The 24,819-nt window shown below is 40.7% G+C and overlaps 1 protein-coding gene across 2 annotated transcripts in view; it reads right to left on the reverse strand.

Annotated features, from left to right (window-relative positions):
- Positions 1 to 24,819, reverse strand: part of mthfd1l (methylenetetrahydrofolate dehydrogenase (NADP+ dependent) 1 like) — a 44,530-nt gene that overhangs the window by 12,644 nt on the left and 7,067 nt on the right. The window contains exons 9-22 of one of the 2 annotated variants that reach the window (XM_046836221.1): positions 23,794 to 23,873; positions 23,230 to 23,327; positions 22,864 to 23,037; positions 22,298 to 22,434; positions 20,203 to 20,249; positions 18,057 to 18,164; positions 17,265 to 17,339; positions 15,213 to 15,315; positions 10,562 to 10,638; positions 8,151 to 8,291; positions 7,978 to 8,046; positions 4,400 to 4,511; positions 2,056 to 2,195; positions 1,100 to 1,141 (exon numbers count right to left, since the gene is read on the reverse strand). In XM_046836221.1, the coding sequence (XP_046692177.1) occupies positions 1,100 to 1,141; positions 2,056 to 2,195; positions 4,400 to 4,511; positions 7,978 to 8,046; positions 8,151 to 8,291; positions 10,562 to 10,638; positions 15,213 to 15,315; positions 17,265 to 17,339; positions 18,057 to 18,164; positions 20,203 to 20,249; positions 22,298 to 22,434; positions 22,864 to 23,037; positions 23,230 to 23,327; positions 23,794 to 23,873 (1,403 nt within the window). Of the gene's footprint in view, positions 1 to 1,099; positions 1,142 to 2,055; positions 2,196 to 4,399; positions 4,512 to 7,977; positions 8,047 to 8,150; positions 8,292 to 10,561; positions 10,639 to 15,212; positions 15,316 to 15,707; positions 15,837 to 17,264; positions 17,340 to 18,056; positions 18,165 to 20,202; positions 20,250 to 22,297; positions 22,435 to 22,863; positions 23,038 to 23,229; positions 23,328 to 23,793; positions 23,874 to 24,819 lie in introns of those variants that run through there. The other variant, XM_046836222.1, reaches the window with a different exon arrangement.

Consider the following 24,819-nt stretch of genomic DNA (forward strand, 5'->3'; position numbering starts at 1 on the left):
GGGTGTAAACATTCTAGAAATTCTTTAGGTTCTTGAAATGAAAAGTTTCCCCAATAGAACAAGTGGTTTCCTGAGTTCCTTTAGTCTATTGGTTCCTTGAAAGGTATCTTCAAATTCTCTATTGTTCCTTAAAGTAAACCTTGGCCTAGAGCTTCTAAAAAAATGTTCCTCAATAAGAAAATGATGAGTCCCCAAAAACTTCATTGCTTTCTGAAATGACCTTTAAAAAAGTTCTGAAATGGTTTCTCTTTTAGAAAACTGCAGAGTTCCCCAAATATATTTTGGTTCCTCAAATGATTCTTCAGTAGATAAGTGTCTTAAGTTCCAAAAACAAATCCAAGGAACCAGAAGTGATTTCCTAATAGAGAAAATGTGAGGAAACCTTCATACAACCATTTCAAGAACCGTTGTTGACACGGTTTCTTCAGTAGAAAACGTGTGTCAAGGTGTTTTTTCCAAGGTTCTTCTACTGAAACCAGAGTTCCACAAAAATTGCTCTGCTCCTACAAGGTTCCTTTGGTGAAAACCTGGCTAGATGTTAAGATGCTTTCCTTGCAATGTTCATGATTATACTGAAGATCACTTGTCCATCATAGGGATTATGGGAAATTTAAACCATTGGCCAACCAGGAGCTCCTGAAGTGCATGTGCTGCAAGATTCCACCAAAAAAAGTCACATGGATTTCAGTATGAACACAACCTGCTCTGAAGCATGAAGTTTCAGCCAGTAGATGTAGAGAACCTGTACGAAATGTAAACAGGATCGATAGTGGACACGTCAGTAGTAAAATTCTTCTACAATTATATTTCATGTACAACACTTGGGTCGACGGATGATCCGCTGTGGCGACCCCTAATGGGAGAAGCCGAAAGAAGAAGAACAGGAAGAGGAAGAAAGACCTTCGATCTCGACGTGTGTTCTCTGACTGAACCCGATAAAAGCGTCCATGTTATCGGGACAGTGGTTGTTCGTGTTATATATTAATCATCGCCCTGACGCCAGTGTGCTAAATAAATCCCACCATCACTAAAGCTTCAAAAGTAGGACATGGGTGTTAAAAAAAGAAGAAAGAAGCAAACAAACAAATGAAATGTTCACCTCCTCTGTGTATTCTTTAGGCAGCGGCACCCCTGCTGTTACCTGCGAACAAAAAACAATTTTATCCACACTGTATTGGGACAACAGACTTTTCCAGCCAGTGGTTCTTCCCTAAAACTGCTACCATATTACCCTCATTTAAACCAGGAGACCCAAAACCTGTTCCAGCATGACGATGCTCCTGTACACATGAAGATACGCTTTAAAAATGGAAGACCTTTGAGATGAAAGTGAACGCTGACTGGACCCCAGGCCTCCTCACCTCACCTACATCACCCTTGTGACAGACTAAATCGACAAAAGATGCAGTGGAACATCTTCCCAGAAGAGCGGAGCCAAACACAGAGACCAAATGTGGACTGGGATGCACAAACAAAGCACATGCCAATCTTATGCTGAGGTGTCCACAAACTTTTGATCATTGTTACTCCTTTTCTGTATATTTTTGCACGTGTTTTCTCAGGTCAATAATTACACAATGGGTTGGCAAACCAAAAAAAAAAAAAAAAGGAAAAAAAGAAAAGTGCGTTCGGAATACTTTGTAGATGTTTTAATTCTTTTTCTTTTCTTGTGTGGCTTTTTTTGTTTGGTTGTTGTTTTTTTAAAGGATTGTAGGAGTTTTGCCTCAAACATGGCAACCCTGACCATTTTAAAGTTCAACAAAAGTAAAAAAAACAATTTTTTTTTGTTTCGCTGTGTGGGAAACTGCCTAAAACAACCAAAAAAAAGCTACAGGTTCATATCTCTCGAGATTCTTTTCAATTCATTTGGAATAAAGAGCTAATTTTGATGTTAAAGATAAAAAAATCTGATCAGATCTTGTTAGCGTGACCTGTAACTTTCTTTCAACTCAATCATACTGAAGCTAGTGAGAAAGAGCGCCACCTTGTGGACAAGTAGGCAGTAAGTATTGTACATACGACAGGAAAAAAATACAGTAAAAATGTGCGTCTTACATTTGGACCTCCTCCGTGCATCTTCAGAGCCCTGATGGTGGCGACTAGCACAACCACGTCAGGCTTCAGTCCGGAGGAACGGCATTTAATGTTGAAGAACTTCTCCATGCCGATGTCTGCTCCGAAACCTGCCTCTGTCACTGAGAGAGAAAGGGAGAGAGAATGAGTAAGTGAATGAGGGATTTAGAGATAGGTAGAAAGTGTGTGTATGTGTGTGTTACTGCGTATTTACTGAGAATAAAATGTTAAAGCATCTGCGTATGCACCATTAATAACTAGTGATCAGTTTGTGGATCAAGTGGTGTCCTGCCTGAATCAATCCACCTCCTACAACCATCATTATAACCTACGGCTCTAGAAAGCATCAGTATTATAGAGAAGTGCAGAAGAACAGAGCGCTGCATCACACACAGGATCTCCTACAGTCAGAATGAATGACTAAAGCAAGAAATCCAATGAACACAATTCAACACGTCTCCTTTCACTGGAGCCACAACTGCACCTCCACATACATCATCTCCAGCAGAAGCATCGATATAAAGCACCTCATAAAATCACCCCGGGGTTTTCCTGCGATTTTCAGTTCATTACGGTTTTCTGGGGATTTTAATTGAAGGCAAACGAAGTGGAAACGGTTCATGAAAAAGCCGAACAACTGTTTGAGTGACTTCTCTTGAAAAATCCGCCTTGCAAATGTCCTTCTTCTCCTCTGTCAGCTGAATGTATTTGAGTTTGTGCAGTTTGCTACAGATGTGGGTTGCGAGCTCTGACTAGTCCACCCTCTGATCGTCCAATCAAAAGATTTGAAAATGCCGAAGTGATCGGATGCCTGCTAGAGGGAGTCACACGGCACAAGGAACCTGATTGGTTGAAGCCACTGCTTGATTTGAACAAAATCATGAGTTTGTGTGTGTGTGTGTGTGTGTGTGTGGTATTTCCACATACCCTCCACCCAGAATGCCCTGCGGCTTTCCTGCATTATTTCCCAGGCTCTGAAGCAGGATGGGAATGTAGTAAAGGGGCAGGAATTCTGAGATTCTTGTTTTGATTTCCACAGAAGAGCTCTGGCATACTTTGGTCCTCTGTGTGTGTGTGTGTGTGTGTGTGTGTGTGTGTGTGTGTGTGTGTGTGTGCGGCACTCAAGGTCTTGTGTCGTGTTTTTTGAACTGAAGTAAACCTTTACACTGTGGCTACTCGATGTTCCACATGCCCCAGTGTTTAACATCAACTCAAACACAGAGACAAAAAACGAAGTTTTCCTCGACCTGCCTGTGTGCACTAGTGTGTGTGTGTGTGTGTGTGTGTGTGTGTGTGTATACAAATCAAATGAGTTTTTAATATGATTGAATTGGCTGGTTGTACGTTTGTGTTATAAGACATGAGAAGAATAAGTGAGAACATGCTGAGAAGATGAAGAGACACAGCAGGAGAAAAGTTTGGATGATGAAACGCACTGTTACAAAGCAGTTCCTTATCTACAAGGGAGGCCTGGATTCTTGGCCTTGACCACAACAGCTGTGTGTGCCTGTGTGTTTCTGTGTGTGTGTGTGTGTGTGTGTGTGTGTGTGTGTGTATGAGTGTGAGAGAGAGAGAAAGAGAAAGAGAGAAATATGCTGCTTTCATGGTAAAGCTCAGTTTTCACTGCTCCAAACGCAGTCGTTAAGTCGAGCGTATTTACTGTCTGAAGTTTCCTTCCACATCTTCAACGTAGCAAAGTACAGAAAAGCGTGACGTCATGCAGCACTGCACCACACGGCCTCTGATCCTCAACCACTGCTCGACCTGTCCAACCATCTCTCAGTGTATGAGGAAGACTTCCAGACTCTTCTCTTCTTCTTCTCTCCTTATCTCTCCTCTGCTTATCTCTCCTCTCCTCTTCTCTGCTTATCTCTCCTCTTCTCTCCCCTGCTCTCCCTCTCTCCTCTCCTCTCCTCTCCTCTGCCACTGAGGTGGTGGAACAAACTTCCACTTGATGCCTCAACAGTTAAGACAGTTTATAGAGCAGTTTATAAATTATGTCTAAAGACTCCCTCTGTGTGTGTATATATATATATATATATATATATATATATATATACACATTTTTATTATAATAACTACAAAATTTTTTATGGTGTCCCAGAAAAGAGTATTGTGACCTTGTGTTCGAGTGTATTAGAGTATATGTAACGACTGCAGTGGGATGTTTATCTCTCGTGATCTTTCGCTTGATTGATCCTTGACTTGTTCCAGAGTGATTCCAGTCTGACTGACTAACCCTAACCCTAACCCTAAATCTTTCTTTCTTTCTGTATTTGCTTTATCTGTGTCCTTGTTCAGGCAAATGTTGTGAACTTTCCCTCACCCACATAGCCATTAGACCCGACCAGTTTGAGAGCCAGCTGGTCCGCCAGAACCGAGGAGTTTCCATGGGCGATGTTGGCGAACGGCCCAGCGTGCACAAACACCGGCGTGCCCTGAAACACAAAATACAAACACTTTTCAGCACAAACAAAAACTTCTACACGGTAGAGGAGGGGCAGGTAGGATGGATAAGGGTTCCAATTAACATAAAAGATTGATTTTCTCCTTTTGTGAGATTTTCTTTTTAAATACCAATGCATGGGGCATCAAGCGTTGTATAATAATAATAAAAACTATATGTATATATATATATATATGATCCTAAAATATTATTATTATCAATTAAATCATTAAATAATCTACGATGCCTCTGAAGATCACGTGTTAATTATACAACGTGGATTTATCCTGTATTTATTTCTTTTTTTTTTTGTACGTGCAAAAACGATGTTGCTCATTCGTCCAGCTGTAGAGTCTCAAAGTACAGAAAAATTCGATCTCGGGCCTATCAGCCAGTCGCAGCCTGAACATCTGCGATTTGCCCTGCAGATCAGAGTTCACATCCACAAAGCAGAGGGTCACCCAGGGCACAGCGCATGAAGAGAGGACAGGAAGGACATCGAGAGGACAGGAGGATGGAAAAGCAAGCGGACGAGTGGTGAAATGACCCAGATTAAGCAAGAAGACACAGAAGCACAGTTGGATCACTGGGGGGGGATGAGTTCTTTTCATTTAAGGATGAGGACACAAAAAAATCATCTGGTGTTTAATACATGTATTTTATTTTCACTGTAATAAAGTAGGAGTGCACAGACGGGTCATGGTGATGTTCCTTTCTTCTTTAAAGACCTGCCTGATGCGTCCCGACACCCTACTGTTCCTCTGTTTGGAGTTCTCTTCCACTCTGCAGCTCAGGATGGTTTTACCTGAACAGCCCAGAGATCCATCAGGTTCCTGTGGTGGGTGAAGCTCAAGAACCATGAAGATGGCTTTGGACTGTAATTAGTATAAACAGTCTGCTACCATTAATACCTGCTCCATCAGTGAACAGTTGATAACCACAATAATAATGGAACTACAATGAACATAATAAACATTGATGACGATGGGTTCCGTTTCGAGTCTGGTTTCTTCTCATATCACCTCAGGGAATTTTCTCTCACCATAACCGTCCCTACTGGATCACTCATTAGAGATAAACTCATACGGACTAATTCATATTTTTCATTTATTTCCTTTCTTCTTCAAAGTCCTACCACAGTCCTATAAACTTTCGCTTTCACTCTCAGGTACCTAAACTCCTCCACCTTCTCCACCTCTTCTCCATGCAACTGCACCCCTCCACTGCCCTCCCTCTCATTCACACACATGTACTCTGTTTTACTCCTACTGACTTTCATTCCTCTTCTCTCCACTTGTACCTCCACCTCTCCAGGCTCTTCTCCACCTGCTCCCTACTCTCACCACAAATCACAATATCATCCGCAAACATCATAGTCCACAGAGACTCCTATCTGACCTCGTCCGTCAACCTGTTCATCACCACTGCAAACAGGAAAGGGCTCAGAGCCGATCCTTGATGCAGTCCAACCTCCACCTTGAACCAGTCTGTCGTTCCTACTGCACACTTCACTGCTGTCACTGTCCACTGTTTTTTTTTTTTTTGTCAAAAGGCATTTTTATCATCATGAATAACTTCTGCTTATTCCTTCATGTATTTATTTACGTATTCATTTATGTATTTATTATAATGTGCATTGTGCCTATTTAAGGAGGTGTGGCAGAATTTGTTATTCTTCATGTCATAAAAACGTATTTTTTTCCGATTTATTAAGGAAGAAAAACGTTTTTTTGGCAGCATTTATACGTCCCATTTAAAGGTCAGTGAAAGGACGACGTTTTCTCATGCGCCATTTGGGATGAAAAAAAAAGAAGGGAAAAAAAAAAAAAAAAGGTTGGGTCACATGGGTCCTTTCTATGAGGAGACAGTGGCAAATTTTGGTTGATCAATGTAAGGTGTTCGTGAAGATGAAATAGGCTTGATGTGCAAACAAACAAACAAACAAACAAACCAACATAGCAACCTGGAAAAGTGTGAACGGGGAAAAACTAAAAAACGAAACAAAAATCCCCCCTTTATGCTCCACAGGAAATATAGTTAGGCCACCTCTGCTCTGTGAGGAGAAAAGATGAGAACGCGCAGTCAGAGAAAACAGGAAGACGGAGACAAGCAGATGCTATCAGACGAAAAAAAAAAGTACACACATCCTCATACTTATCTTTCAGTCCTGTCTCCTGTCTCACATACACAACACACACACGTCTCCTATCCGTTCTGTCCATCACACACACACACACACACACACAGATCCATCTGAGAAAACACGGATGCCATCGTGTCTTCCATAACAGAAGCTTCAAACCCCAACACGCCAAGCAAACTAAATATTCCCATGATCCTCTGCTGCCTGGTTCATCCTGATATCATTCCAGGCAGGAAAATTTTCACACAACTGGACTTTCCTCTCCGAAAATACACCACACACACACACACACACACACACACACACACACACACACGTTTCCTATTAATCCATTCACAGGTTTTTATGAATGTGCTCACTCTGGTACTCGTTTCTATAGCAACAGCTCATCCTGGTGAAGTTTGTTTTGAACTACTTTCCGGGTTCCTCCTTTTTTATTTGCATGAATTGAATGAAAAAAAAAAAAAATTAACCAATGAACATGCTTCGTGGCCAAAGGTATCGGGACACCTGACTTTTCCATACATATGTGGTTCTTCCCTAAACAGTTACCACAAAGTTGGAGGTGCACAATTGTAAAGGACGTCTTTGGAGCATGACCAAAACCCGTCCCACCATGACAACGTCCCTGTGCACAAAGCCAGCTCCATGAAGATCTGCTTGCCATGGGTTGAAAGTGTGAGGAAGATCTTCTGTTATTGAACCCTATTAAGGGACTTTGAGACGAATTGTTCACGCTGACTGCACCCCAGGCCTCCTCTTCTTACCTACATCAGTACCTGACTTTACTAACAGCCTTCTAGCTGAATAAATCTCAGAAATCTCCACATATATCTTGTGGAACATCTTCCCAGAAGAGTGGAGCTTCTTATAACAGTAAATGGACTGTGGAATTGTGGACTGGGATGTTCAAAAAGAAGCACATACCAAACTTATGCTCAGGTGTCCACAAACTTTTGAGATTTGAACTTGTTTTTGGTAAAGGAACAGCTCAGCTCAGTTAGAGTCTGGAATTTATTTCCACTTCTCCTGTTCAATATGGACTGAGAGACGCACGTGCACAGCTGGGGGACAAACGCCAGATGTGTGTCCAAACGTGTGTGTGTGTGTGTGTGTGTGATCTGTATTCCAAAAATATATATCATTTCAGCACCAATGGGAATATCGGGTCTTACTTCCAAAACTGCACCTTTACAGGTCATACTGAAGTTCACTGTGTGTGCGTGTGTGTGTGTGTTTGTGTGTTTGTGTGTGTGTGTGTGTGTGTGTGTGTGTGTGTGTGTGTAAAGACAGAGACAGACAAGTAAAGTCAAACCTCGAGTGTCTGCATCAAAGTGGGTTTGATGGCATCTTTCATGAGCACAGCCAGAGCTCCAGTTACACCCTACAACAAAATCAGCAAAAACCGAGAATGAGGACTCGTCAAAACACACACACACACACACACACACACACACACACACACACACAAAAATTCCAATTACATACGAGATCATCAGCTGTTACTGGCTGCCCGGTCCTGCTGCTGCCCACCACCATGCGGCCCAGACGAAGCTTCATATCAGCCAGACCTTCAGTCAGAGCCAGAATCGCCATGATCTCACTCGCCACTGCGATATCAAACTGAGTCTGAGAGAAGAAAACACACACACACACGCATGCACGCACGCACACACACACACACACACAGACACACACACACACAAAATACAAAACAGTTGAGTTATAAAAGCTCTGTATATGGAGAAGTTCTCACAAATCAGATTGGAATGCTCTATTAAATGTTGCTAAACAGTTACAACAAATTCTGTGTTCTATAATTGTATAGACAGTCAGCTTCAGCATTCTGTACGCTTCAGCATTCAGTACGCTTCAGCATTCAGCATGGATCAGCATTTAGTACGCTTCAGCATTAAGTACGTTTCAGTATTCAATACGCTTCAGCATTCAGTACGCTTCAGCATTCAGTACGTTTCAGTATTCAGTACGTTTCAGTATTCAGTACGCTTCAGCATTCAGTACGCTTCAGCATTAAGTACGTTTCAGTATTCAATACGCTTCAGCATTTAGTACGCTTCAGCATTCAATACGCTTCAGCATTTAGTAATGCGTTTCAGTATTCAATAAGCTTCAGCATTTAGTACGTTTCAGTATTCAATAAGCTTCAGCATTTAGTACGTTTCAGTATTCAATAAGCTTCAGCATTTAGTACGTTTCAGTATTCAATACGCTTCAGCATTTAGTACGTTTCAGTATTCAATAAGCTTCAGCATTTAGTACGTTTCAGTATTCAATACGCTTCAGCATTTAGTACGTTTCAGTATTCAGTACGCTTCAGCATTAAGTACGTTTCAGTATTCAATACGCTTCAGCATTTAGTACATTTCAGTATTCAATACGCTTCAGCATTTAGTACATTTCAGCATTTAGTACATTTCAGTATTCAGTACGCTTCAGCATTTAGTACATTTCAGCATTCAGTACGCTTCAGCATTCAGTTCGCTTAGCAATTAGTACGCTTCAGCATTCAGTGCGCTTCAGCATTCAGTGCGCTTCAGCATTCAGTGCGCTTCAGCATTCAGTACATTTCAGCATTCAGTACGCTTCAGCATTCAGTACGTTTCAGCATTAAGTACGTTTCAGTATTCAGTACGCTTCAGCATTTAGTACGCTTCAGCATTCAGTACGCTTTATTATTAAGTGCGTTTAGTATTCAGTACGCTTCAGAATTTAGTATGTTTCAGTATTCAGTGCGCTTCAGAATCCTGCATGCTTCAGCATTAAATTTCAAACATTCAGTCCGCTTCAGCATTCAGTCTGCTTCAGCCTCCTACATTCAGTGCATTCAGCATGCTTTAGCTTCCTGTACACTTCAGCCATCTGTACGCTTTAGCATTTAGTGCACTTCAGCATTCAGTACACTTGAACCTCTCACATGCGTCACCCTCATGCACACTTCAGCGCTGAATTCTGAGGCATACTGTATGCTTTAACATTCAGTGTGCCTCAGAATTCAGTGCATTCAGCATGGGTCAGCATTTAGTACGCTTCAGCATTCAGCATGGATCAGCTTTTAGTACGCTTCAGCATTCAGCATGGATCAGCATTTAGTACGCTTTAGCATTCAGCATGCTCCAGCATCCCACACTCTCCAGCATCACACACTTTCCAGCATCACACACTCTCCAGTCTCCTGCACACTTCAGCATTCTGTACACTTCAGAATTGTTAGCATACACAACCCTGTTTTTGCACTGATCATCACACACATTGTACACATTTGCGAGTGGGTTGCCATGTTTAATGTCATGTCTTGGTCTTTTTCTTCTGCAGCCAGACTCGGTCTAAACGCAGGACCACCTGGAAATGTAAGAATGATCAAAGTTCAGCGATGGAACGAATCGTTTTGTTCTCAAGAGCGTTAAATGATTTATGTGTCTTCATCGGACCAAATTAGGAGTTTAAGTTCAAGTCATTTCTGCACGCGCTGATTCTGTCCAAGTGTAATGGAAAGGAAAATACACTCTATTAAACACGCTGTATTTCTACTCAAGGCTCTAGTGTGTGTGTGTGTGTGTGTGTGTGTGTGTGTGTGTGTGTGAGACTTCAGGGGATAGTCGCTAAATGTAAGTATGTGCTCGGGCCAAAGACAAGTGTTTGCAAGCAAACCGCAGCCCCCGTCGTCCCCTCCCTCCATTTTAAACATTTGCTTTCACTCAGGCTGGTTCCCATTGAGGCGCACACACTGTTTATTTGCGGGATTTGGCTCAGGGGCCGTTATTCCTGACAGTCGCTGACAAACTGCCAAGAGACAGAGCGAGAAAGAGAGCAGGAAGAGAATTCAAGATGTCTCACGGGAAAAGGGCGGAGGAGTGTAGGCGCGGTGTAAAAACACGTACCTGGCGGCTGAGGCCTTTCTCCGTGTTCGCCTGGCCGACCGTGATCTTCCTCAGGAAGCGATCGTTGGTGTCCACCACTGCGCAGACGAGACGTGAAGGAAAAAAAATACAAGTTTAACTGTAATAATAGACATAATGCTGGAAAGCTACTGTGCATCTTTGGTGGTCACGTTAGGGAGATGTTTAGCCATCTAGGATGATGAAGTCAATGATTTCTTCATTGTTCAAATCATCCAATATCCAAATGATTGATCAGAGCGTGTCCAAGGTTTGAAAACATCTAGTCTTTATGATTTTTAAACAAACGTATGTTGCTTTTGATTATATACAACACACGTGAAAGAAAGTTCTGTGGAGTCCAAATCTGACATTTTTGTCTCTAACAGGAGAGAAGATGTGATCAGACTCCCTCACCCCCACATGGCTTATTCCGAAAAATGAAAGGAACCAACATGGCAACCGTTCCATACTTCAACATCATGCAATTCCGTCTGGACTGCAGGTCATTGGAACCGCACAAGACGATGATATGTACAGAACCATGTGTAAAAAGATTTCATGAATATGCAAATCAGAATGTTCCTAACTCCTCCTACATGCCCCACCCCTTCTGCAGGTCATACTGTAGTGGTCCTGCTATGTAGTTGTCTGCTGGTGCTGCAGCATCTCTACTGCAGTCAGGAAGAGATCAGGAAGGTCAGCTCAGTCCTGATGATTCCTAAGGACACATTACAGGAGGTGGACGAAAGGAGGATGGTAGCTAAGTTGTCATCATTGCTGGAGAACATCTCTCACCCCCTGTATGAAACAGTTTTATCTCTGAGCAGAAGATCGGAGGTATTTTCTTCCTGCTGCCAACAGACTTTCCAATCAGAGCTGCTTCCAGTGAACCAGTCACCATACTGCACACTGTTACTACTGTTTTTAAAACTCAGCAATAACAACATTTAAACTGTGCAATATTTCTTAGTGCAATTTGGGTTTTTTTGATAGTGTAACTACAATTATTGTTTTTGGGTTTTTTTTTATTAACAGAGGATGGACATGGGGTATATCAGTAGGAGAATGCTGAGGATGGAGACACCAGGATGGAGGAAAAAAGGAAGACCAATGAGGAGGTTTATGGATGTGGTGAGTGAAGACATGCAGGTATTTGGTGTGAAAGAGGCAGATGTAGAGGACAGGGGGGGGTATGGAGACGGATGATCCGCTGTGAAGATGATACTTTACTGTATATATATTTGTACCGTCTCTGCTTAATAGTTGCACATTTTTCTTGTTGCTGCTGTAACGCCACTGTGGGACGATTAAAAGTAGATCTTATCTCATAATCTTTTCTCATCAACCTAAATTTGAATATCAACACCTGACTACTTATGTTATCACTCTGTAAATGAAATAACTTTCATTTAAATTCAAATTTCAATTTTGATGAAAATCTAAAACTATTTACACTACAGATTTCATGAATATGCAAATGAAGCCCCACCCCTTCCACAAGTTAAGAGAGTCATAATGAGCTTAATTTGCATATACATTTTTATTCATTTTTTTTTAAGTGCTTTTGAATTTGTAAGCGTACATCTGAGTTCTGTAAACGTTATTTAGAGAGCAAACAGTGGTCTGGAGTGATATCTATCATGGAACGACCTGCCCAATCACCACACCTAAATTATATTGAACTGCTCTGGGATGAACAAGAAAATCTCCATCTAGTGAAGAACGACTTCGGCGAGTTTTCCAAAAGGGACGGCGAAGTATTTCAGCTGAACGTTCAGAGAAACGAACTGTCCGGATGCCGAGAGCGTGTAAAGCTGCTCTTCGTGCTGAGGGTGGATTTTACAATGCAAATAAAGTGGAACATCTGGACATTTATAGATTTATACTGTTACACTGCTGGATTTGTTGCATAGAAACAAAGGGAACACGCATGTCTTTCTCAAAAACCATAAACGATCAGTTGTTTCCAAAGTTTTTTACTTTGCCACTGTAACTGTCAAGGTGGCTAAGCAGATAAACACTTCCTCATGATGTTACGCTGTCCGGTGAAGCAGCAAGAGTTTGAAGAAAAGACGTGTTTTGCAAACTTCACACATTCGTCTCAAGTAAACTGGTGGGTAAAAACATGTGAGATCAAACTGGATAGAAAATGAGGGGGTTAAAAATATATATATAATGTAAAAATATCTCGCTACTGCACTTTAATGACCATAAAGACGATTGGCTGTAAAGGGGCGGGACTAATGGGAGCGTAATACAACTGGTGTATTGAGATGTACAGGCTGCGTCCTTCACATTTTTAGTACTGTTACATGTTACATATTTTAAACCATTAAAATGGAAACCTTGAACCTTGGATTAAGGGCGTTTTTCTGTACAGAAAGTTGCTTCCATGGTAAATCACACATCACCAAATAGGAGTAAAAGCCCAGGAGTTTTTCCTTTACATCAGGAATTAATACTGAAAGACTTGCAGACTAAGCATTCAACAATCCTGGGTGTAGCGTTAGAGAGGGAACGATGCCACAGCTGGAGGAATGTAACAGTCAACACTCACCACCACACCATCTAGTGTGTGTTTTTCCATTTTAGAACTACTTTGTTATGTGTTTTGTGTTATATATGATAGTATATATTATCTAATGTTATGCTCTAGTATGTTTTATTACAGTATATCACATTAAATTATGCTGTTATATTATATTAGGTTGTTCTTCTTCCCGGCTGCTTCCATTAGGGGGCACTACAGCGAATCATCCGTCTCCATTCCCCCCTGTCCTCTACATCTGCCTCTTTCAACCCAACTACCTGCATGTCTTCCCTCACCACATCCATAAACCTCCTCCTTGGTCTTCCTTTTTTCCTCCTTCCTGGTGTCTCCATCCTCAGCATTCTCCTACTGATATACCCCATGTCCCTCCTCTGCACATGTCCAAACCATCTCAATCACACCTCTTTCACTTTGTCCCCATAAAGTCCTACATGTGCTGTCCCTCTAATAAACTCATTTCTAATCCTGTCCATCCTCGTCGCTCCCAACAAACATCTCAACATCTTATATTATGTAATGTTACAATACAATACAATACAATACAATATATCTTCTCTGTTCTGGCACCGAGGTAGTGAAATGAACTTCCTCCAGATGTCCGAACAGCGCATTCCCTGGCTATCTTTAAGCGACGGTTAAAGACCTTCCTCTTCCTGAAACAATAAACATTTTCCAAGTTTGCTTTGTTTAAAAAAATACTACAATCAACAGAGTCGTAGTCTGATTTATCTGAAGTTTGTAATCTAGCGTTCCAGTGTAGATGCTAAATGCCACTGTTGTGTTGTGTTGTACCATTAACCTCCTCCATGGCCTTCTTCTTTTCCTCCTGCGTAGCAGCTCCATCCCCAATGATCTACTACTGATATACCCCTCCACACATGACCAAACAATCTCTCTCGCCTCGTCTCCAAAACGTCCCACCTGCACGCTCAATCTAATAAACTTATTTCTATTCCTGTCCATCCTCGTCCCCCTGGTGACGAACATCTCAGCATCTTCAACTCTGCCACCTCCAGCTCCTGTCTTTTTTTTTCTCTTTTCCACACTTCTCTAACAGACCCTTCCATTGCTCTGCCACTTAGCTGCCCTCCCTCTCATTCACCCACATGTATTCTGTCTTTAAAATAATACTAACGAGCACATTAATAAAGACCCGATTGGCAGGGATCAAAATGAATTCCGGAGCGCTGTGGTATACGCCAGGTGCAACAGGAGGTCCCTAGTGCAACCGTGTCCTCACATAAACCGAGCGGACGTAATGACAGATGTGGCGATTCTGCACGTGTTTCCCATTAACCCCTTTAAATAAAACAAAACAAAAATATTAACCCCTCCGCTCGTTTTCATAAAAGCAGGAACTTGGAGGCTTTAGAGAAAATTCCTTTAAGAACCAAAATCACCTGGACTCTTCCGTTGAGCCCAAAATTCTGTGGAAAGGGAATCCACGTTAATCTGTTCTCATAGAGCTGGAAACAATCTGGTAAAGCTCAAAGCTCTCCTGCGGAAAGCAAAAGGATTTGAGGCCACTTCAAGCTCTACTCTTCAGTTCTATACAATACACAACAGGGGCTCAGTGGAAGAGGAAAGGGGGGGGGGTATTGCCCTGGTATTCGGGTACAAAGCAGGAAAGAATGATGAAAGAACATTCCAACATCCGTACATACAGAAGCAGCAAGTGCAAACATGTAGACTCTGACCTTAAACATCTGATTTCCACTAGAAATTGTGAGATTATCGGATCCCTCTGTCAGGTCCGTGTATAATATTCAAATGACGTTTTATGAGGACGTGCCTTTTTCTTTTTACTGTGTTAACCCTTTTTACAGGGTATGATGTAAAACAAATCACTTTTAAGACATGGTTAAGATGTTGGTGTTCTGATCAGAAGGTCGTGAGTAAAAATGCCCAGCACCACCAAGCTGCCACTACTGGGCCCTTAAACAAGACCCTTAACTGCTCACTTGTATAAATGAAATAATTGTAAGTCAAATGCCATAAATGTAGTTTAGTTTCATTCAAAGTTAAGATCTTCCTACATAAAAAAAGAAAGAAATACTTAAACAATCAAAAAGACTTAGCAGAATAAGTGACTGTTCCTACCTCTTTGCCAAGTGACCTTCGCAGGGTCAAGGTCGAGCCGGACAAAGGCGTTGATCTCCTCAGCCGTGAGAGTGCCAGGGTCGGATTTGTTGATTCCAAGACGCTGGGATGAAGAAAGAAAAGAGAACAAAAGGGGTGTTAGTAATATATGTAGAACCAGAATGAAGAAATAGTTCTGTAATACAAAAACAAAATGTCCCCACAATACTGTTGAACTGTTTTCACAGTGTTTCAGGGAGCAACCTGAGAGGATTCAGTAAAAACACACAGAGAACTGAGAGATTTCAAGCACCAGGCGACAGTTCGATTGAAGGACCACAAGATGATTTGTTTAAAGTATTATGAGTGGAATAAAGAACCGTGAGAGGATTCGATTAAATCCTTTCAAACTCAAAATGCACACCAATATCACAGACTTTTGATTTCTAAAAAGCTTTTCTGGAGAATTTTCTCAGGACACACACCTGTGTTGTATTATAAGAAATTACTGTATACCCTGTTTTTTTCTCTCACTCCTGATCTCCACCTCACGTTTTTCTGAAAACTGTTTAAATCTCAGCCCAGTCGACGTAAACTCTGGGTTCCCGTGTATTTTTCTAAGCCTCTTATCCATGTAATCGACCTCATAAGAAGAAATACGTCCAAGAAAAGAGTGAAAGGCAAAGTGAACAGGACACGAGCAAACGGAGAGCGTCGGTGTAGAGCAGGTCCTCGTAACTGGAGTTGTGTTATTAGGACCTCTAGTGTACGAGCAGAGTATGGCACTTATTAAATACTCTGAAAATAAAAATAAAAGCTTTGGAATACATTTAATGAGTGGTGAAGGTGCCTGTGGCCTTAAAACAAGCTATAGATTCTTTAGTATACTTCAATGGGATATTTAGAGTCATTATTTACCTCAGGCAAGAATTGATTCGGACCTCGAAAATCCCCATTAGCATTCAAAACCTGGGATAAACCTGAAAAACTTATTAACAGTTGCTACTATTGATGCTTGTGTGTACTCTATAGCTTCTACATCCATCTAGTCAAACTCAAATTAAATAACAGACAAATCTGCGTACATATTAGTTGTTTTTATTTACATGCTAATCTTCATGCTAGCTTTAATGGCAAATCAGCAAAGTTAGCTAACTACTAGATATGCACACTCAGAGGCAACAAGGATTTCTCGGAATTCATTCCAAGCTTTATTTTACTTACTAACTATAGGTAAATACCAAAGTTGTGAATCAGGAGAAAAGACCTGTTGGGCCACACATGGGCGTGGTCCGTGGATTTGTCACTTTACAGTGTTATACCTAATATACCTGTATACCTAATTTGATTAAAATGGTGGGTGTCCCATTTTAAACATTGCTGGAAATCGTGGATTCTTGTACTACGAAGCCATGCTGTTGTATTACAGTAGGCAGTGTAACATTTTCTTGCTGGAAGGCCTTCCCTGCAGGAAGATGTCTGGATATCAGCATAGTTTGCTCTAAAACCTGTATATACATTTCAGTATTGATGGAGCCTTTCCAAATGTACAATCTGCTCATTCCACATGCACTAATGCACTCCTGTACCATCAGAGATGCAGGCTTTTGAACTGAACGCTGATTACAAGCCAGATGATCCCTCTCCTCTTTAGTCCAGAGGACTGCATTCATGATTTCCAAGGAAAAAAAGGAATTTGATTCGTCTGATGACAGCACAGTTTTCTACTTGGTCTCAGTCATTTTGAAGGAGCTTTGGCCCAGAGATGACGACAGTGTTACTGGATCATGTTCACGCATGCCTTCTTCTCTTGCATGAGTACAGCTTTAATCTGCATTGGGCATGGTCAGAGGATTGTGTTGAATAGATTTTGGATTTGTCACTTTACAGAGCTGTAATTGAAAATGCAAGAAAATAAACTAGAGAACAAATCATTTGAATGTGAAGAGGTCAGTGATCCTAAATGGTGATAGAAAGGATTAAGAAAGAGGGATAAAGGAGCAAAGTGCAGATGAACAGAAAATAAACGTATGGATTGTGAAAGTGAAGTGTCCGACAGGACTGTGGACTCACCTTCAGACGGCCAAGCTGAATAGCAGAGAAATGTCTCACTCCATTAACTGAAGGAACGAGTCTGTTATACAGGGCCTAAAAGAAAGAGACAGGGTGGGAGAGAAAGATAGAGAAGGGTGTGTCCTGAGATTTACATAAGATATAGATTAACATGGCAGAGGTAGAGCTGCACCTCTGGATTTATTGTCACTTTTTTATATATTTTTTGCAGTACAAAGGCGTGTTTGTGAAAGAAACATTAATAGTCAGAAGGCATTTAGTAATATGATGATTTGCTGTCTGTCTAAACCAAAGAAATAAAAACGTACCATACCGAATTGCCCAGAATCATATTGTTTCCATTGCATCGTATTGAATTCAGTCTCATTGTGTTGAATCAAATGGAAATCGGATCGCACTGCAATGAATTAGGGGGAAATCGGATCGTATCACATCGGTAGCTGCTTCGTATGTATCTTTAATTTGCAAAACGTAACTTCTTTTTTTTTGCTTATTCAGCACAAGCGCATTAATACAAATGTGCAAAACGCAGCTGCAATATCATCAAAGCTTCTGTTCTAAAAAGACCACGAAATGCAACCAATCAAAATCCAGAATCCAAAAGCGCTGTAGTGAAACGCTAGCCAATTAGTCTATCGACTATGCATGAGGTAAAACTGCTCAAGTGCTACAACGTTCAAGAATCACTTAGACATGAAGTGCCCTTTCAGAGATCAGACATCTTCACACAGAGTTTCAGTGATAAGTGGCATGATCTTTGTAAATGTCTTGAGCTACATGCTACATGATTACCTTATCAGATTGGGTGGCTTCGTGTAGGATTCTCGCGTCCACGGCTGCTGCGACCAGATTATTAGCGGCTGTTATGGCGTGAATGTCACCAGTCAGGTGGAGATTAAACTGAGGAGAGAGAAACACATCTGGATTTAGCTTTATGTTCACCTTAAAAAAAAGGTCAAACCTTGATCAAAGTATTTGACAAATATATTAAAGCTACAGAGTCTGTAAAGAGCATAGAAATGGTCTTTGAGCCCCCTGGATATCACTTTTGTTTCTTTGCAACAAACTCAGTAAAAGACAAAACCACACAAGAACTGGTCTGTGAATGAGTGGAAGAACAGAAGAACTTGTAAAAGGCAGACAACAGGAGAGAAGATGTGATTCCCCCACCCCCACATTCACACATGGAGGTGGAAGTTTAATGGTTTGGGGTTGTTTTGGAGCAGAGAAGGTTGGAGACTTATTCTGGAAAGTGAAAGTAATCCTGATCTATCATATCTCCTATTCCGTACATTAACACCATGCAATTTTGTCTGGATTGCGGCTCTTTGGAACCGACTTCACCGTACAGCAAGACGATGCGCTGAAGCGACGAATACATCAGCGTTATTTAGAGAGCAAACAGTGGTCTGGTGTGTCATCTATCATGGAACGACCTGCCCAGGCACTGCACCTAAATCCTATTGATCTGCTCTGGGACGAACAAGAAAACTCCAGCTAGAGAACAACATCTTGGCAATTTAAGAAGAGGCGCAGCAAAGAGTTTCAGCTGAACGTCTGGAGAAACGAACAGTCTGGATGCTGAGAGCGTGTAAAGCTGTTGTTCATGCTAATGGAGGATTTTTCAGCGAAAACTAAGTGGAACATCTTAACATTTATAGATTACTAAGTTTGTTGCATAGAATCAAAAGGAACATGCATGTGACTCTTAAAAACCACACAAGAACTCAATGATATACTTTATATGTATTCAAATTAAAGTGGGTGTGGCTTCAATTCTCTTATAAATAATGAAACATGCCAACTTGGTTCATTTATTTCCGATTCCTCAGAGACATGTGAAGCCAATAACAGCACATCTTTTAAACTGAAAATCTCTCTTTGATGCAATTTTTCTTTCTGAGTGCCCGTGAAAACAGTGACCTCAGGGGTTGAAATAGTTATGCTAATTGCACTAAACCTGGTGAGACTCTCTAAGGGTTCCCTGTCTAGCTTCAAGGCCTGCCAACTAAACGCCTGTAAAACTACAATGCATGTCTCCGCTAGATATTCTTAACGACTACAGCACGACTGATGCTCTCATCTGCAATAAAGTATCATGTTTTTTATACTGAATTCTCATTTGTCTGCTCTGCAAAATTCCCAACAAATGCAATGAGGAATCTGTTATAATTTAATTTATTTTAATTTGTATAGAGTTTTAAACTATGAACAATGTTCCAAAGCAGCTTTACAGTAGGAATAAGTGTCTACACACTGGGTAAGATTCTTTAAGAAACTGGATTTTGTGTCTTATATTTTAAAGCTGTTTAGAACATAGGCTATATTACCAAAAGTATTGGGACGCCTGACTTGTGTATAAGACGTCATTGGATAGTGTGCAATTTTTCCCCTACTGGAACCGGTTTGAACCTGTGCACAAACCAGCTTAATGAAGATCTGTGTTACATGGGTTACAGAGGAAGATCTCCTGCTCTAATGCTACTATTGAACATCTTTAGGGTGACTGTAAATGCTGACTGCACAAAATCTACTGAAACATCTTCCCAGAGAAATGGAGGTTTTTATAACAGCAAATGGGCACTGGATGTTATTAAAGGTTATTAAATCTGATAAAAAAGACCATTTCAGGTTTTTGCATAAATCTGACACTCCATGAAATATACAGTCTACTAACAAGTTATTACATATTTTTTATATGTAACAGATCTGTTGCATTTAAAGATTTATTTTGGAGTCGCTTGGATCTCATGAGTTTGACATGCAATTTGGTTTAATGGGAAATTTCAGGGTTGGTGATGTAATATAGTTTTCAAATATTGCAGGTATTATCCATGTTTAGTCACATTTTTGTTTACATTTTTTTGGCTAAATATGTATGTGTGTGTGTGTGTGTGTGTGTGTGTGTGTGTGTGTAAGCAGACTGAAGATTTCTTACCTCCTCCATAGGGATGACCTGAGCGTATCCCCCACCTGCTGCTCCACCTAGACAGGGATTTATTATATATATATATATATATATATATATATATATATATATATATATATATATATATATATATATATATATATAGACATACAGTGTATCTGGAAAGTATTCATAGATTTTCCTCAAAACTCTACAAACGATATGCCATAATGACAACATAAAATAAGTTTGTTTGAAATGTTTGCAAATGTATAAAAATTAAATCACATGTACATAAATATTCAGTCTTTGCTCAATACTTTGTTGAAGCACTTTGGCACCAGCTACAGCCTCAAGTCTTTGTGAGTTTGGTGCTACAGGCTTGACACCGATTTTTGGGGCAGTTTCTCCCATTTTTCCCTGCAGAACATCTTGAGCTTTATCAAATTGGATAGGAGCATCGGTGCACAGTTATTTTCAGATCTCTCCAGAGATGTTCAATCAGGTTCAAGTCTGGGCTCTGGCTGGGCCACCCGAGGACCTGTAGACACTCCTTTATTATCTTGGCTGTGTGCTTAGGGTCGTTGTCCTGTTGAAATGAAAAACCCTCATTCCAGTCTGAGATCCAGAGCACTCTGGAGCAGGTTCTAAACAAGGATGTCTCTACATTGCTGCGTTCATCTTTTCCTCGATCCTGACCAGTCTCCCAGTTCCTGCTGCTAAAAAACATCCCCACAACATGATGCTGCCACCACCATGCTTCACTGTAGAGATGCTATTGGCGAGTTGATGAGCGGTGACTAGATTTCATTAGACATGACACTTGGCAATCAGGCTCAAAGAGTTCAGTCTTTGTTTCTCATGATCTGAAAGTCCTTCAGGTGCCTTTTGGCAAACTCCAGGTGGGCTGTCATGTGCCTTTTACTAAGAAGTGGCTTCCGTCTGGCCCCTATACCATACAGGCCTGATTGGTGGAGTACTGCAGAGATGGTTGTTCTTGTGGAAGGTTCTACTCTCTCCACCATTGGGTTCCTCACCTCCCTGACTAAGGACCTTCTCTCCCGATCTTTCAGTTTGATCGAACGATCCGCACTAGGAAGAGTCCTGGTGGTTCCAATCTTCTTCCATTTACGGATGATTGAGGTCCCAAAGCTCACTTGGACCTTCAATGCTGCAGAATCTTTTCTGTCTTCTTCCCCAGATCTGTTCCTCAATACAATCCTGTCTCAGAGGTCTACAGACAATTCCTTGGACTTCATGGCTGTGTTTGTGCTCTGACATGCACTGTTAACTGTGGGACCTTCTATAGACAGTCTATGGACTATAGACCTGTCTATGGACATGATTTGTTTTTCCAAATCATGTCCAATCAGCTGAATTGACCACAGGTGGACTCCAATCAAGTTGTAGAAACATCTCAAGAATGATCAGTGGAAACAGGATGCACCTGAGCTCAATTTTGAGTGTCATGGTAAAAACACGATTTTTGTTTTTGTTTTTAATTTTTAATAAATTTGCTAAATTTTAAAATACATTTATTTCACATTGTCATTATGGGATTTTGTTTGTAGAATTTTGAGGAAAATAAAAATTGTGTCCATTTTGGATAAAAAATGTGGAAAAGGTAAAGCTCTGTGAATCCTGACAATTCCACATATCGAGGGAGTGAGAGAATGGAGGATAAAAGGAATGAAGGGATAAATGAAGTAAGTAGAACATATCTTTAGAAACTTAAATATTAAATGTAAAACGCACACACACACACACACACACACACACACACACACACACACACACACACACCCCAATAAGTATAATAAAATAAAAATCTATTGCATTCATTTGATTTATTCACTTTTCTTTTTATTAAAAAGATAAAATATTATATTATATATTATTGAACCATGCAGGCATTTTATTTAAAATTGTTTTAAAAATGTAAACTGTTGAATTGTTAATGATCACAAATGTTAATAATAATAAACTGCGTTAATAAAAAATTACAAGCAATTTTAGGTTTTGCATTTTGTCCCTCAAAGTGTACCAGAGGCAAATAGACAAAAACAGATATATAATTACAAAGAAACAAACACACACACACACACACACACACACACACACAAACCTTTGACCCCGAAGGTAGGACCCTGAGACGGCTGTCTGAGACAGGCGAATGAGTTGAGTTTGAGATGAGCCGAGAGAGCCTGGACCAATCCGATAGTCACTGTGCTCTTCCCTTCACCCAGAGGAGTCGGAGTGATGCTATAACACACACACACACACACACACACACACACACACACACACACACACTTGAGATTGCAGACCGCACCTTTAATATACTCCACACCCAAAATTTGGAAATGCAGACCGCACCTTTAATATACTCCACACACAAAAACTGGAGATTGCAGACTGCACCTTTAATATACTCTACACCTAAAAATTGGAATTGCAGACCGCACCTTTAATATACTCCACACACAAAAATTGGACATTTCAGACTGCACCCTTAAAATACTCTACACCCAAATATTATAGATTGCAGACCGCACCTTTAATATACTCCACACCAAAAAATTGGAGATTGCAGACCGCACCTTTAATATACTCTACACACAAAAATTGGAATTGCAGACCACACCTTTAATATACTCCACACACAGAAAAATATTAATAAAGCAGCCTCACCCTGCCACGAGGACATATTTGCCATTAGGTTGCTGCTGCAGGCGTTTCAGTACCGAGAGCTGAACTTTGGCTTTGGAGCGGCCGTACGCCTCCAACTCTTCCGGCAACAAGCCGATTTCCTCCGCCAGCTGCGCTATGGGCTTCGGAGCTTGAGCTCGGGAGATGTCAATGTCACTGTGGACACAACAAACACAACAGATTTATGAATCTTGACACACACACACACACACACACACACACAAGGTTTCTTTGGCATCTTCTTTTTGAAAGTGTGTGGAAACAACATAGTGCAATTTATGGCACTGGGATTAGACGAGGCGTTGGAATGAACAGAGGGACATGTTATGGGTTTTACTCTGCTCCAACCTGGGCACTGGAGACAGGGGCTGGAGCTTGAGGGGGCGGAGTGTCCACGGCTGATACTGCTGAGATTCCACCCACCTTCCACTGCTTCTCACTACGTTCTGTTCAGACAAACCCAAAGAAGTTAGGCATTAAACACGAATCATTGTATTTATTAGTTTTGACATTATCCTGAGAGATTATGACTGGCTAATTAAGAGAAACTGCAAACTACAGCTTTAATATAGGTTTAAAGAGAGATGCACCCTTAATACAGATCCAATGTAGGAATTGCTGACTGCTCCTTTAATATGCATCGAGAAGTAATTACACACCACCCCTTTAATTTAGATTTTGAAATAAGGAAATTTCAGACTGCACCTTAAAAATAAATCAGAAAATGTAAGAATTGCAGGCCACGCCTTTACACTTGCATACAACAAGGAATTGCAGACTGCACCTCTAATATGCAACCAAAAAGTAGGAAATACAGACTGCACCTTTAAAATACCAAAAAACATGAATTTCAGACCAATCAATTTCTCTAGAAACTGAAATGACAACGACAACCAGCAGGTGGCGTCTAACCTGCATCCTAAGAGCTGCACTTATGGATCTGATATCTGGCCAGGATTCAGCCTCCAGCTTCTTCTCATGAGCTGAGAACGCTGTGAGATAAAGCAGAGAACATTTGTAATATTATACAACAACACTATAGGATTAGGATTCTACACACACACACACACACACACACACACACACACACACACACACACACACACACACACACACACACACACACACACACACAGCATAAGGAAAACATTTAATACATTTTTAAAAATGTGACTTTATGGATTTTTTATGACATGTAGATGTATACTATATGGTCAAAAGTTTGTGGACACCTGACCATAAGATTGAAATGTGTTTTTTTTAACATTCCATTCCACACTTAGTCTCCATTTGGTCTTACAATAACCTCCACTCTTCCAGGAAGATGTTCCACTAAATCTTGGTGGAGATTTATAGAGATTCACTCAGCCACAGGGACGTTACTGAAGTCAGGTACTGATGTAAAGACGATTAATGCAATTGTGTGCCTCCAACTGACCAGGTGTCCCAATACTTTTGGGCTCATATTGTATGTTTTACATCTTTACATATTTTGAAAGAATGAGAATGATAAAGCATCAATCATAAAAACTGAAAACTTGAGCGAGACAAAAGAGTGAGAAGTTTAAGAGAAAAGATTGTGAAAAGAATGAAAAGAAATAAGCATGAGGCAGAACAGTTGAGAGCATGAGCAAAAAAATAAGGGAAGAAAAATCATGAAGAGAAGAAAAAGAACATTAAAACATGTTTGAAGAGTGTGAGACGAGCATGAGAAGAGTGTCATAGGAAAGAATGAGAAAAGTCTGAGATGTGAGACGAGAGTGAAAATGTGGGCAAATGAGAAGAGGAGGAAAAAAAATGTGTGGAGAAAAGAGTGAGATAAGAAAAACTTACAAATAATTAAAATAAGCAGAAGAACGTGGGAAATTGTTTAATGAGTCAAAGAGTGAGAAGAGCGTGAGACAAACGTGAAAAGAGCGGGACAAAAGATGAGCATAG

Source organism: Silurus meridionalis, chromosome 23 (assembly GCF_014805685.1).
Source record: "Silurus meridionalis isolate SWU-2019-XX chromosome 23, ASM1480568v1, whole genome shotgun sequence".
In the NCBI taxonomy this organism is placed as follows: Eukaryota; Metazoa; Chordata; class Actinopteri; order Siluriformes; family Siluridae; genus Silurus; species Silurus meridionalis.